At 51.4% G+C, this 13,489-nt stretch overlaps 6 protein-coding genes across 6 annotated transcripts; 3 read left to right on the forward strand and 3 right to left on the reverse strand.

Moving 5' to 3' along the window:
• Positions 1-185: 185 nt before the first annotated feature.
• On the reverse strand, positions 186-2,643 carry HMPREF1120_06511 (uncharacterized protein). Its single transcript, XM_009160714.1, has one exon. The coding sequence runs from the start codon at positions 2,496-2,498 to the stop codon at positions 1,005-1,007; it is 1,494 nt and encodes a 497-aa protein (XP_009158962.1). The 5' UTR covers positions 2,499-2,643; the 3' UTR covers positions 186-1,004.
• A 118-nt stretch (positions 2,644-2,761) lies between these two features.
• Positions 2,762-7,369, forward strand: HMPREF1120_06512 (uncharacterized protein; the record flags this gene model as incomplete). The annotated part of the gene is made up of 2 exons (XM_009160715.1): positions 2,762-2,910; positions 2,965-7,369. The coding sequence occupies 2 exons, from the start codon at positions 2,762-2,764 to the stop codon at positions 7,367-7,369; spliced, it is 4,554 nt and encodes a 1,517-aa protein (XP_009158963.1).
• A 373-nt stretch (positions 7,370-7,742) lies between these two features.
• HMPREF1120_06513 (uncharacterized protein) lies at positions 7,743-9,591 on the reverse strand. The gene has a single exon (XM_009160716.1). It carries the CDS (start codon positions 9,303-9,305, stop codon positions 7,932-7,934), a length of 1,374 nt encoding a protein of 457 aa, XP_009158964.1. The 5' UTR covers positions 9,306-9,591; the 3' UTR covers positions 7,743-7,931.
• A 542-nt stretch (positions 9,592-10,133) lies between these two features.
• HMPREF1120_06514 (uncharacterized protein) lies at positions 10,134-10,441 on the forward strand (the record flags this gene model as incomplete). The annotated part of the gene is made up of 2 exons (XM_009160717.1): positions 10,134-10,211; positions 10,331-10,441. The coding sequence occupies 2 exons, from the start codon at positions 10,134-10,136 to the stop codon at positions 10,439-10,441; spliced, it is 189 nt and encodes a 62-aa protein (XP_009158965.1).
• On the reverse strand, positions 10,281-12,134 carry HMPREF1120_06515 (uncharacterized protein). Its single transcript, XM_009160718.1, has 2 exons — positions 11,750-12,134; positions 10,281-11,696 (listed from the first exon to the last, which is right to left on the reverse strand). Exons 1-2 carry the CDS (start codon positions 11,975-11,977, stop codon positions 10,740-10,742), a joined length of 1,185 nt encoding a protein of 394 aa, XP_009158966.1. The 5' UTR covers positions 11,978-12,134; the 3' UTR covers positions 10,281-10,739.
• Positions 12,135-12,672: 538 nt separating this feature from the next.
• On the forward strand, positions 12,673-13,071 carry HMPREF1120_06516 (uncharacterized protein; the record flags this gene model as incomplete). The annotated part of the gene is made up of 1 exon (XM_009160719.1): positions 12,673-13,071. The coding sequence occupies one exon, from the start codon at positions 12,673-12,675 to the stop codon at positions 13,069-13,071; it is 399 nt and encodes a 132-aa protein (XP_009158967.1).
• Between the last annotated feature and the right edge of the window lie 418 nt (positions 13,072-13,489).

Genomic DNA, 13,489 nt, shown 5'->3' on the forward strand with positions numbered 1-13,489 from the left:
ATACCTTACTTTTACATCCTTACGCTGCATACTAGTAATCTTTGTATTGGTATCAACGGCGCGGAGTTCCTTTTGCAAGGATAAGAGATTAGTCGAAATGGACCTTGGTTGTAGAGGACAGAGTGTCTTGGTCTACCTGCTAGGTAGCTACTGTAGTCAATATTCCTAAAGTATCGTCTGAGACATTCCTTGTGTGCAAAGGCTTCAATATAGGGCGTGATATAGTACAGGGGTAGTATGGTATCGGTACGTAGAGGTTAAGTGGTACTGAATTACAGGTAGTGACTACCGACCTAAGGTAAGCTGTACTGCAATTTTATCTATTCGCACGAAGAGCTGAATGAGGTCTGATGTCCTTTGCCAATGGTACAGTTTATATATACATGATATACATACCAATCCCCAGCCTATACTAGATGAACCTATTCAGGGTTGCGTCTTTGATTTAAGAATAGCCGAGGAGGACAATTCGGCAGCAGCTGAGCCACGAGAGCACTTGTTGGAATGTCCTAGTGAAGAGCGGCGGGAGACGACATGGAGGTACAAGGCGGTTGATCAGTTGAAATTGGCTCTGCAATCCGTGTCGAAGAAAACTTGGCCGGACGTTGGAAACTGGAGTGGAAACGGTCGGTCTGCTGGGCAGGGGTTTGTGGTTTCCTCGAGCCGTTTGGTTCTCTTGATAGACGCATGCTTCACAGAAACAGTTATATACACGGGTATGGTTCTCGAGGTACACTGGTTGGAGCAAGTAGAAGCAGACCGAAAACCACAGTAGTAGCACGGAGGCTGGATACTCGTTGGAGGATTTGGATGCAAATGGGACGGTCGCATTTCACTGCTTCGACCGTCAAAAAAAGGACTGGCCGGCCTGGGGTGAAGACAGTCGCGGGAACCCTTGGACCAGTAGTGCTCTCCGTTCAACCTCTCCGCGACGACGACGACAGGCCAGGCGTAACGACAAATTTCGAGTATGGCTCGTGGCTTTGATTGACTTGCTACTATTGTCAAGGACTCTTTAGCAGTGGACGAACCCACGCGTCAGGAGCATCCGGGTCGCCTCCCAGCCGGACATGGCATTCTTGGACCCACCAATGACTCGGGTTCAGCCTGGTCCAGTCAACATCGAGCATTCGTCTTGCATGCTTTTCAAGAATGGGTGCCATATGTTTCCTCATGGACTCCGTGGCAGGATGGACACCGTCTTTCAAAGCGAGCTTGGCGTGGTCGTAAAAATGAGGCGAGGCACATTTCATGCAATAGTCGGCAATATCCTCGGCGGTGAGCTTGCCGAAGCCGCCTTCTCGCATGATCAGAACCGTGTCCGCGAGGATCTCGTGATGACGAGGTATCAGGGCTCGGCCATGACGGGTGAGAAATGCACTCAGCCCAAGCGGTACAAAGCGAGCGGGTTTGACTAGGAATGTCGCGTCTGCCGCATAACCCCACAGCAGACGGCGATGGAGTGGGACAGGCAGCTCTGACTTAGTTGGTATTGATGTCTTCTCGTCGGTTTCAGGAGCGGTTTGTTTTGTTCCATTGTCCTTGTCGTCGAACCTCGAACCAAAGTATTCGACGCGCTTACACCATCTCTCTGCCAGCTTTATTCTGTCTTTGGGCCTGTGGCAAACCTCTGGGATGAATGCGAGCGGCATCACGAGTGGTGTCCATTCGCCAAAGATGATGAGCACAATCGCAAACGGGCCCAGCCTGTGCATATCGCGCGAGGTGTGGAGGCAGAGCTGGTATTCTTTCCTCGTGAGCTTCGGAGGCGAGCCGTCCTTGGGTTCCCACTCTCTTCCTAGCATGGCACATATATGCAACATGCTCGGTTTCCCCCATGTTGGACCGAGACGTTTCAACACTTTTCGTCTTTCTTTGTTGTTTTGCCATACTTGCACAAGTCCTGCCTTGTAGAATCTGTAATGTGCTCCTCCTAGCTTCTTGTAGTATTGCAGCCGCTGCAGGATGGAGATGTTTCCATCGGCGCCGGGCTCGGGGTATTCCACATTGTCAAAAGCAGGTGGTCGAAGGTCGGATAGGTCTGAGGGCGTACTACTAGTTCCAGGTCGAAGATTGATGTCCCTGTATTTGGGCTCGGGCGAGAAGATTTCGGGCCGGATTTCCTCCAGCCGCTTTTTCTGCTCGCGCTCGTTTGCTCGGAAGCGGCTTAGAGAGGAACTGTTGCGGATTGAATGGCTAGCGCGTGTCCTGGCAGAAGGTCTAGAGCAGGGTTTCCGTTTGAAGACAGTGACCGCTCTTCGACCCTGCAGTAGGTTCGTGGACATGCCTCGGCGGGCACCAAGGGAGAACGACCGCCGGCCGTGAAGGAGAAAGTGTTGGTGTATCCCAAATGCAATGCACTCCCTTGCTGCAAATATTGGATATACAAAGGCAACAGAAAGATCCCTGGTAGTTCGCCTGCTCGCGTAGTTAAAAAAAGTCGACATGTCATGACGATCATTGATTTGACGAGGCTGCGGCAGCCTTGTCCTCCGCATTCGTTTCGACTGCGGCGACGATCAAGAAGGGATCCTGAGGACACTTTTTGTTGCACACCTGGCCTCACCTCGCATTCATAGCCTTTTCCGAGGGTTACTCTGCATTCCAAATCTCTACAGGCTTCGCGGATGATGCTACTTTATCGGTCCCGTCTTTGAGCACCATCGTGCCGCAGCAGCTGCATTGAGCGAGCCCTTGGTTATGCTGCGTCCGCTCCCGCCGACTCCAACTCGTTGACTCCTTTCTGGCCAGCCTCGTCGCCATGCGTGAGTCCACGCTTCCCTGGCGGGTCACCATGTTGGCTCTATGGCAGTTTATTCTAGTCGTTGCCTCGGCGGCGTCCTCATCTCCTTCTATCAATGTTGCTCTTGAGACCTCCTTTGCTGCAGGACCATATCTTGTGGAACTATTGTACGCTGACCCCTTCCTAACGTTCGTGAACACCGGCGAATAACACTTTGACAGGGAGACCGCCGCGCTCGAGAACTCGTCGTCTTACTTTCCTCTCCTCGATCGCATTGCAGAAGGTGTTTTTGCGGAGTTGCAAACGGAGCAAGAGCTGTACAATAAATTCATAGACGTGCTACAACATGACGGACACATTTCAAGCCCCGAATCGCTTTCTTCTTTCAAGTTCGCCCTGGCCCTCCATGCGGCCGCTCCACGGGTCGAGGCTCATTTCCAGTACTACAACTCTTCAGTGCAACCCCATTTCATGGCGGCGCAGGACGCTGTCTGTCCTGTGTGGGTGTATCTTGACGGCCAGCAGTACTGTTCGCCAGAGCTGGATCGCGCTCAACAGTCGATATCACTTCCAGAAGCCGAGGAAATGCTTCCGTTTGATCGAGTGCTGGGTTCGGGTTTAGATGGTCCCGCTTCTATTCTGTACGCGGACATCACACATCCTCTGTTTGGCCAGTTCCACAATGTCGTCAGTCAGACTGCCAGAGAAGGAACGTCGACCTACAGAGTTCGGTACAGACCTGCTATCGGGACAGCCAGAAAGCCTCTGTTTGTCAGCGGCTACGGCGTAGAGTTGGTTCTCAAGCGGACAGATTATATCGTCATTGACGATCGGGATGCCTCTGCCACTGAAGAAGCTCCGGATGCTGACCAGAAGGCATTGGAGCAGCCCAAGGACGATGAGCTCAAAGACCTGAAGCCGTTGACGACATCTGAAGTTGTTAATCTTGGACTCAACGCGGCCAGTTTCATCGCATCGAGCTCAGACCCATTGCGGAGTCTGAAGGATATCACATCAGACTTCCCTCGATATTCGTCACTCCTTGCGGCTACAAATGCTAGCAAAGCCTTTATATCTGAGCATCGGTCAAATAGGGAACGTTTCCTGCCATCCGGCTACAATGTTTTCTGGATCAACGGAGTGCAAATCGAGCCGCGTCAAATCAATGCGTACTCTCTTCTCGACCATCTGCGACGTGAGAGGCGGATCATTGCTGACCTGAAGGGCATTGGTCTCACCTCCACGGAAGCCATCAGTCTCCTTTCTAGCGAAGTGATTGCTGAAGCACAGGCTAATGAAATGCCTCAGAGATTTGACTGGAGAGATGACATTGAGGGAGACACAGTGTTGATGTGGTTGAACAATCTGGAACAAGACAAGCGATATGCGTCGTGGCCATCAGCGTTGCGGAACCTCTTTCAACGAGTCTATCCTGGCCAATTACCCCAACTACGCCGCGACATACACAATCTTATCGTCCCCATTGACATGGGAAATGTCAAAGATATCGAACTCGCTGCAACGTCTTTGCAAGGGCTCGTTAGGAGGCAAGTCCCAATCCGAGTTGCCATCGTTCCGACCGGCTCCGGATATCTCGCCGATGTATATGCCAAATTGTCATATCACATCTTAGACAAATACGGATTAGCTCCATTGATGGGCTTCTTGTCGGAGGTCTCTGGTTCCCGAAAACTACCAGCAAATGCGGAAAAGAGCTTCCAAAACGCGGTGAAAGGCCTTTCTCCGCGGGAAGGCAAGCAAGAACTGTCCTACAACGAGGTCTTGAATTCTGAGGACTTGCTGAAACGGCTCCAGGCACGGAACGCGTATCTGACTCGTTTGGCTTTGAATAGTACCGATCCTCCCTTTATCATTGACGGGGTCGTCCTCCCCAGGACCGACAATTGGTTTGAGACCATGAGCTCGCGGTTGTTTGCCGATCTTCAATTGCTCCAACAGGCTGTCTACCAAGGTGCTGTCCCTGACGATAGCTGGATCCCTGAATTCTTCCTGCTGGAAGCATTCCCCCGGCGGAATGAGATTGTCTTCCCCCACGATCCAAAGGATGTCAGAATTGTCGATGTAAGCCAGTTGGTCTCGGATTTTGCCGATGAATTTGACAATCTCCCGCGCATTCCTGGCTCAGAGGCAGGCTTATTGAGTGATCGAGCTCACCTTTTCGTTGTCACGGACGTGAATTCCGAGGAGGGAAGGACTTTTCTGAGAGAAGTTCTCGGTTTTCGACATCAGCATCCAGAAGCTGATGTGTTGATCCTGCACAATCCACCGTCAGAATCATCGCCGTCGGGACTAGAATGTGCGATCCACGCATTGGTTGGCGAAACCGGTAGAGATATAACACCTGAACAACTACAGCAGATCCTTGATGGCCACTCCAACCAGGCCGACGGAGAGCAGAAAGCCCATGAATGCGGTTCTTACTGGAGCTCGAAGGCCAAGTTAACGCAAAGCTTGGGAGTCACACCTGGTGAAACTGGTTTGTGGCTAAACGGTCGTGTTCTTGGACCCACACATCATGCGTTAACAGCAGAAGATATGGAGGCACTGCTCGGATTCGAGCGCCGTGAGAGAATCGCTCCCGTGACGACAGCAATCACAGCACTTGGATTGGAAGATCGATTCTCCAACCCTCTAAACCTCGCCAAGGTCACTTCGCTTGTGGCCAGATCACTCAAGTCTGATCTTCCTGAAGGCTTGAGAGAATCGGCGCCCTTGATCAGAATGGATCGGTTCAAGATCTGGAACGACACTCATACTTCCATCAAGGTCGCCAACAGCGAAGATCCCAGCATCCAGGCTGTTGCTGTAGTGGATCCAGCCTCTGAAGTCGTGCAACAGTGGGTGCCGATCCTAGAGACTTTGTCCAAGCTTCACGGCGTCAGCGTCCAGATCTTCCTCAACCCTAAGGACAGGTTGTCTGAGTTACCTGTGAAGCGGTTTTACCGTCAGGTCATTAGCTCAGAACCCGATTTCGATGAAAACGGCTCCCTGACTACACCGACTGCATCGTTCTCCGGCGTGCCAAGAGACACTCTGTTCAATCTTGGAATGATTGTCCCCCCATCATGGCTGGTGGCGCCCAAGAAATGCGTCCACGATCTCGACAACATTCGACTGAGCAATCTGGCCGATGGCGAAAATATCGATGCATTATACGAGCTTGAATATATATTGATAGAAGGCCATGCACGGGACGTGACCGTCGGTCCACCACCCCGCGGCGTACAATTGTTGCTCGGAACGGAGCAAGAACCACATTTCACCGACACCATCGTCATGGCCAATCTGGGATATTTCCAGTTCAAGGCCAACCCGGGATATTGGCAGATTTCTCTCAAACCAGGCCGATCATCGAAAATCTTCCATATTGACAGCATAGGTCCCAATGGATATGCAGCCCAGCCAGGCGATGAGACCAATTCGGTGGCACTTCTTTCGTTCCAAGGCGTGACGCTCTTTCCTCGTCTCTCGCGGAAGCCAGGGATGGAGGAAGAAGATGTGCTGGAGCCACCAACTTCGGGAATCGGCGGAGCCATGGAATACATCAGCAAAGGGGCATCATTTGCATCGTCGGCATTATCCTCTTTGGGCTTGAAGAAGGGCGGAGCCTCGTCGTCCACGAATGCCGAGATCAACATCTTTTCCGTCGCCTCGGGCCATCTATACGAGCGAATGCTGAACATCATGATGGTATCGGTGATGAAGCATACGAAACATACCGTCAAATTCTGGTTCATCGAACAGTTTTTATCGCCGTCATTCAAATCGACGGTCCCCATTCTCGCTCAACACTACGGGTTCGACTATGAAATGGTGACGTACAAATGGCCGCATTGGCTCCGAGGCCAAAAGGAAAAACAGCGCGAGATTTGGGGTTACAAGATCTTGTTCCTGGACGTACTGTTCCCGCTCGACCTGGACAAGGTGATTTTCGTCGACGCCGACCAAATCGTGCGCACGGATCTGATCGAACTGGTCAACCTCGACTTGAAGGGCGCACCCTATGGATTCACGCCCATGTGTGATTCCCGCACGGAAATGGAAGGGTTCCGCTTCTGGAAACAGGGTTACTGGCAGACCTACCTTAAGGGCAAACCGTACCACATCTCGGCCCTGTATGTCGTTGACCTCAAGCGGTTCCGACAATTGGCGGCTGGTGATCGCTTGCGTCAGCAGTATCAGGCACTCTCGGCCGATCCTAACAGTCTCAGCAATCTCGACCAGGACCTGCCGAATCACATGCAACATTCTTTACCCATCTACAGTCTGAGCCAGGAGTGGCTTTGGTGCGAGACTTGGTGTAGTGATGAAAGCCTCGCGCAGGCCAAGACGATCGATCTGTGCAATAATCCTTTGACAAAGGAGCCGAAACTTGATCGTGCCAGACGACAGGTTCCGGAGTGGACGGAGTATGATGAGGAAATTGCGGCTGTTATTAAGGCTGCGAAAGCGAAAGATAAAGCGAGGGAAGATCAGAGCAAAGAGACCCTGTCGTCGTCATCATCATCCCGGCTGCTTGAACAAGGTGATGATGATGATGATGGCGAGCAAGATCAGAAGAATATTATAGATGGAGAAGGAGAAAGGCCTCGTGACGAGTTGTGATTGGGGATGGGAGGGTAGTTACTGGGTTTGTGTAAGTACGGCTATGCTATGGATGAGTAAGATAAAATATACGTACGGTGGATAGACTGTACAACAGATAAGATATAGAACATGGACAATTACTCGTCAATGAATGATGTAGATATATCTTGGAGAAGCGACCATGGACAAGTTTGTCAGTTGTGTGTAGAATCGAGTCTTGCAGTGGTAAGGGAGATCCTGCAATAAAAAGACTATATCGTACAACGTATACCAGGTACTAGTAAACTGGATTAGAACTAGACTTCCGTGTCTGGAACCCCCAATACTGTAACACCCCCACATGAAGATCCAGTCCGTCGTCCTGGGTTGGCATTAAAGTTCAGTTCTCCTTATTTTATTCAGCCTTGTTCTCACTCACTGATCAGGTGCACCCACACCCGCACACGCACACGTTGCAGTTGCAGGTTGCAGTCATACATCTGATCGCGATCTCTACCGTGCAATTTTAGCCTGAGATATATACTAATACATACACTAGTATATGCTACTGCTATCATTACTATTACGACTACTACTTCTCCTATCGCCACAGCGGATAATTCCAGAGACTCGGAGGTCCATACATGGCAGCCCGTCTTCGTATCCACCTGTGATAATCAGGCGAGCCTATAATATCCCCCGTGCGGAAGCTATATCGGACAGGCTTGCTGCGCACCTCAGCGGCGCCGACTCGAGTGATATTATTCGGCCTGTGCCTCGGGGCTCCGACAGGGAAATTCGGTTTGCCAGGTGCATTGAAATAGAGCATCTTCCAGTTATCCTCGTAAAGGTCTTCGAAATGTAGATACTTCACGGTATCCACAGCATGGTCAAAGATCGAGCGGAACGAGCCTGCTCCCAAATGTATCTCTTTCAACATTAATGACTCAAGGGCGGGACAATGTTTCAGGAAAGAAAACAGAAAGTCGCCAGTGGTGAAGAAACCTCTCAGACTGCATGTCTTCAAACGGGGAAAGTCGAACTGTCTGCTGCCCAGCCGATCGAAAAGGAGCTGTTCCTCTCGTAGAGCATCGGTGAGCGCGTCCGTGTCTCCTCGGTGCGCTTTGTACCAGCGCAAGTCGAGATCTTCCAATGACGAACAAACAAGACCGACGAAGTCGCAGAAAGTTTGGGTGTGTTGTCGGCCTGCGGCAAGACCTTCTCTGTTTTCGTCTTCTCGGTCTCCTGTCACATGGTGAGAGAGGGACAGCGAGAGCCTTTTTAGCTGCCAGTGATGCATGGAGGAGGGTGTCGTCACAAGATTATTTGTAGTGCTGGCAAAGACACCACAGTCCAGACTGCACCATTGGGGCTGCCCAAAGACATCCAGCGCCTCGAGAGGCAATTTGCTTCTGTAGAATGCCTGTGCTGTGATGCGAAATGCCTGTGCTGCACCATTCCAGATGTTCTCCCAATTTTTGGATTCGGGAGACTTTTCCTGCTTGCGTTTCGTGAGGGTGATGGCAAAAAGCGGTTGCGGAGGGCTGCCGCTGCCGCTGCCCTCGCCTCGCTTTCCTGAAGACATGATATTCTCCATGGCAACTCGCAGGAGCTCGATGGCCTCTGTTTCCCATTCTGCACACCGAGCCGAGTTGCCGCTGATGAGTGTGAGATGGCGCACAGCACGGCCACACCGTCCCGGCTGGGTCATGGGACCAAATTGTCGCAGTTGGACGACGGTGACAAGGCTGATCGTTTTGCAGTGGAAATAAGCTAGGAACGCCGGTGCAGATGCCACGTTGGCCGCCACTTCGCGCGACGTTAGCCGGAGGTTGGATGCGCTCTCAAGGTCAAGAAACGACACGACCTCGGAAATCACTTCGAGAGGAAGCCGCTGAAAGAAGTTTGGACCCGCCATAGTCGATTCAACTTGGCGAGTCGATTTCGATTTCCATTTTCGAATGCGTCGAGGCATACTAGATGAGAACGCTTCAAGTCCTCCTCTGCAGAACTACCAACGGGCATGCGAAGACAATGGAGGAAGGGCAACTTGAATGGTCGAGTAAGTGCACGCTGAAGAACAGCGGGGAGAATGAGATTTCCAGTTGGAGGGACGAAGACGATGTGTCATAGTATATATACCTTACCCGCCTGGTTCAAGTTGGCAGACGTTGCTGCCTGCCCTGCCCTGGTAGCGCGTAGTACCCATGCAGTGCCATTCAGGGCAACATCCAGGGGCCTGACGGACAGTACAACCAAGGTTGTTCTGTGATGGTGCACATATAAGGTCTACAACGGCCGGATTCGAAATTAACGTCGGTGGGGGTTTTGAAGACGTCTGATTGGTCTTTCTAGTGACTAATTGAACACTAGCCACATTACAATACGGTATAAATGGCACACCTAGCCCGATGACTATTGGTTGTCTTTGCCCCAAGTAGTGTAAAATACGTGAGATAGGCTGTAAAAGCTGTAAAATAGGCACTGCTAGTCTACTTCTAGTAGTAGCCCCACGGACGTTAATTTCGAATCCGGCCATTGTAGTAGCCCTAACTCCACTTCCCGAAGTGGCAGCCGGGGCGAAACGCGCCGAAACCGCACGCCTCACATCTTTTGGCGGTGGATACTGGGGTACAACGTACAACTACGCTGTTCATCCCGTTCGAAGAGATTCATTACAAAGGAGTTCAGGGTCAAAGAAAGGGCACATATCGTGTGACAAAGCCAGCAACCGTAAAGCCAACAGCTTGAGAACAGCCCGAGCAACAGAACGACCACCAACTGCCGCCAGTTCGTCCCGGTCATGGCTCTTCCAAACCTTCGCCGGCTTTTCGTCGAGGCGCGTACCGAGGCCGAGGAGAACGAGTACTCTCGTAATGCGGTATGTTGGAAAGTGAATCCCGTGCAAGGGAACTCTTTCTTCTCTTGTATTCTTGATACTCTCATGTGGTTGTCCTCCCCCTTGTTGATACTGATCGCTGATGGTCACGACATTTCTAGTTCTACAACCTCGTCTTGTTCATTTCATCCGTTGCGGTCTTCAGTCTCGTGGCTCAGAGGATGAGTGCCAATGGCAGTGGTGGCTCGAGTCCGATCAAGATGATCAGATAGATGATACATCATGGAATGAAAAGCAGTGGTCCTGCTGAGCTCAACTCCGGGCAGTGGCTAAGGCAATCTGTTTCAATGATGCGGTGAATACAAAAGGCATCGCGCCCCGGCAATGAGACCTGATGTGTCGGTTCACATACCAAATTGTCTCGAGCGACGACCACGAATATCAATCATGTACCGAATTTACTCCCATCAGGATACGACCGAAATCAATTATGATCATTAAAGACGGACATACCACGGCCAGAGCTTTGTCTAGCCACACCCGTCAAATTCCTTCCCTCCCAGTCAGCACTCAATCAGTCTCCTCGCCATCGCTACTAAGAAAATCATAATTCTTAGCGCCTCTAACAAGCCGCCGCGCACCCGGTCGACCGCCGTCCTGCTTTTCATCGCCCTCCTCGGCTCCCCACCGCTCAGCGCCTTCTTGCACGGCTTCGATGTCAGCCGCAAGCTCTCGGGCCTCTCTGATCTGGTTGGCCTTTTCAATGGAATAACGGCCCGTCATGCCAACATCGGCCAGCATTTCTTTGAGGTGCTTAATCTTGGCCTTGGGCGTCTCGTACGGCTTGAGCTCTTTGCCCCACAGTTTGCGGATCCCGCATTTGAGCAGCCAACCTTGAAGACGTTTGATCTCGGCTTGGTCAGGGTCCGCGTCTGTGTCTGTCTTGTTGCCGGCCGTTTTTCTAGATTTACCTTGGGTCTGTGGTCTCGATTCCTTTTGTTTGCCTTTCTTTTTCTTCGGCTGCGGTTCTTCGTCCAATAGGACTGACAGCTCACTTTCTGAGCCAGCATCATCACCATCATCTTTATCATTCGTGGCTGATGCGCCAGTCGCGGGAGTTGCATCATCGTCGCTGGATGATGCTTCTTTGCTTTCTTCGTCGGAGTCGGATTTTGACTTTTTCGCCGCTGCCTTTTTGGTTGACGACGAGGACGGGCGCTGGGTCTTTGCGGGTGCATGTGGTTTATCGGCAACTTTTCGCTGCTGCTTCTTTAAATCCTTCGTAGCTGTCTCCGGTTCCAAATCTGGTTCGCTCAAAGGGGAAGACAGGTCTTCGGAAACATCGTCGTCCTTTTCGCTCGTTTTCTTCTGTCTCTTCCTTGGAGCCGGCTCTTTCTGCACGGGGGCGCGCTTTTTCGATCGCGCTGCTGGTTCTTTCTCTTTCTTGGCCGTCGCCTTTGGTCTGGCCAGTTGGGGTGATGGCGGACTCTGCGCATCCCCATCTTCTTCTTCTTCTTCGTCGGCCTCCTTACTTAGATGTCAATTGGAAGAAACAAGAGTTTGGAATGTCTAATATTTACCAGCTGGCTATCTACGACTTGTTTACTCCGCTGTTTCCATTCGGGATGATTCTTGTAAAAGCCGCTCGTCAACCCTAGACTCTTCTCCGACGCGGCACGGATGTAATTGTAGGAGAACTCGACGCCTTCTTTCTGCGCTTTCACCACTTCGCGTCGTAGACTCTTTTCAAGTTCGCGGTCTGGCGGGACGGGCGTGGCCGATGCTTCAGACAGCTCCGAGTCGGACATTTTGGGGTTTGTCGTGGCGGACGCGTGTTTTGCGCGACGTAGGATGCTTGAATACCGCAATCCGGCGGGAACTTGATTGGCAACACGGCCGAATGCTTTTGTTGTGTACTTTTGGGTTGATGGACGCGTCCGTCGCAATTGGATTTCTGGCGTGACGGTCAACTTCGAGTCGCAGTTGAAACTCGACGGGTCTCCCCGCAAACACTTACATAAGCAGACTACATGGTACTCACGTGGTTGCTAGATACAGAAGCTTAGCCGAACTTGCATCGGACTTTACCGGACTTTCTTTTCGGCTGCGCTGCGGCATGAGAGTCGGATACAGGCAGTACTAGTATTCGATTCATAGCACTGCATTGTCGACACTTGTTTACCAAGAGCTGGTCCTCCTGTAACAGAAAGACTGTCGGGTGTTGGAGACTCGGACGAAGGTGTTTGGCATACATGTTTCCCGATTCTATGGTTACTGGACAGACGTCCACTTCCACATCCTCCGACAATTCCCATACTAGTTCTCAAGATGGGACGGCGACAGCGACAGCGACAACCAAGCCTCATCCCCCGGGCGTGGTGTTAGGACCAGATGGAAAACCGTAGGTTTTCAACTCTCTCAGACGTGCAATCTTTCATAGTTTTGACTGTGTTCTTGGTTTAGCTGCCGCACCTGCACCTCGTCGGCGGCATGGGTGGCCATGATGAAGTCGGCGGGCAAAAAGCCCAAGAGCGCACCGGCTCCCCCTCCTCGCTCCGATTGCCCTCCAGACGTCGAAGAACTCGGTCGGTCTACATGGACTCTTCTGCACAGTATTGCCGCGACATACCCTGATTCCGCGCCGCCCGAGACACAGTCGATCATGCAGCAGTTCCTGTCTACTTTTTCAAAACTATATCCGTGTTGGGTGTGTGCCGACGATTTCCGCAGATGGATGGCCCAGCCGGGCAACGAGCCGAAAGTCAAAGGTCAAGATGAACTAGGCACGTGGATGTGTCAGGCGCACAACGCGGTTAATGTCAAGTTGGGGAAACCTGAGTTTGACTGTACATTGTGGAAACAGAGGTGGAAGGATGGATGGAAGGATGGAAGGTGTGATTAATCGATCGATGGTACGTGTACCAACAGACATTGGTATGTGGTCTACGATAGGAGGGCGATACCCGAGAGATAAAACAGGAACAGGATACAAGAAATCTTTGGAATAGACGGACATGGTGTTTGTTATGTACAAAGGCTCAGCATCAGCGACGGCGCATCTCCGCTCACTTTGCACATTTGGCGATTGGTATAGACACTCGCAACGGGCGCCAATGTACAATGATATACTATACATCTGTGTATAAAGAGGGCAAGAATAAACAAGATGTACAATAGCATATAGCAATGTTACACACGAAAGTAATGCCTGACACAAGAGCTGTGAATTCTCGTTGTAACAAACATGTTTCAACGTCCTCGCTTTGCACTTCGCCTACTACTAAGCGGCTGCAATAAACACTACGTTACCGAAGGAGCTT

Source organism: Exophiala dermatitidis (assembly GCF_000230625.1).
Source record: "Exophiala dermatitidis NIH/UT8656 unplaced genomic scaffold supercont1.5, whole genome shotgun sequence".
Classification (NCBI taxonomy): Eukaryota; Fungi; Ascomycota; class Eurotiomycetes; order Chaetothyriales; family Herpotrichiellaceae; genus Exophiala; species Exophiala dermatitidis.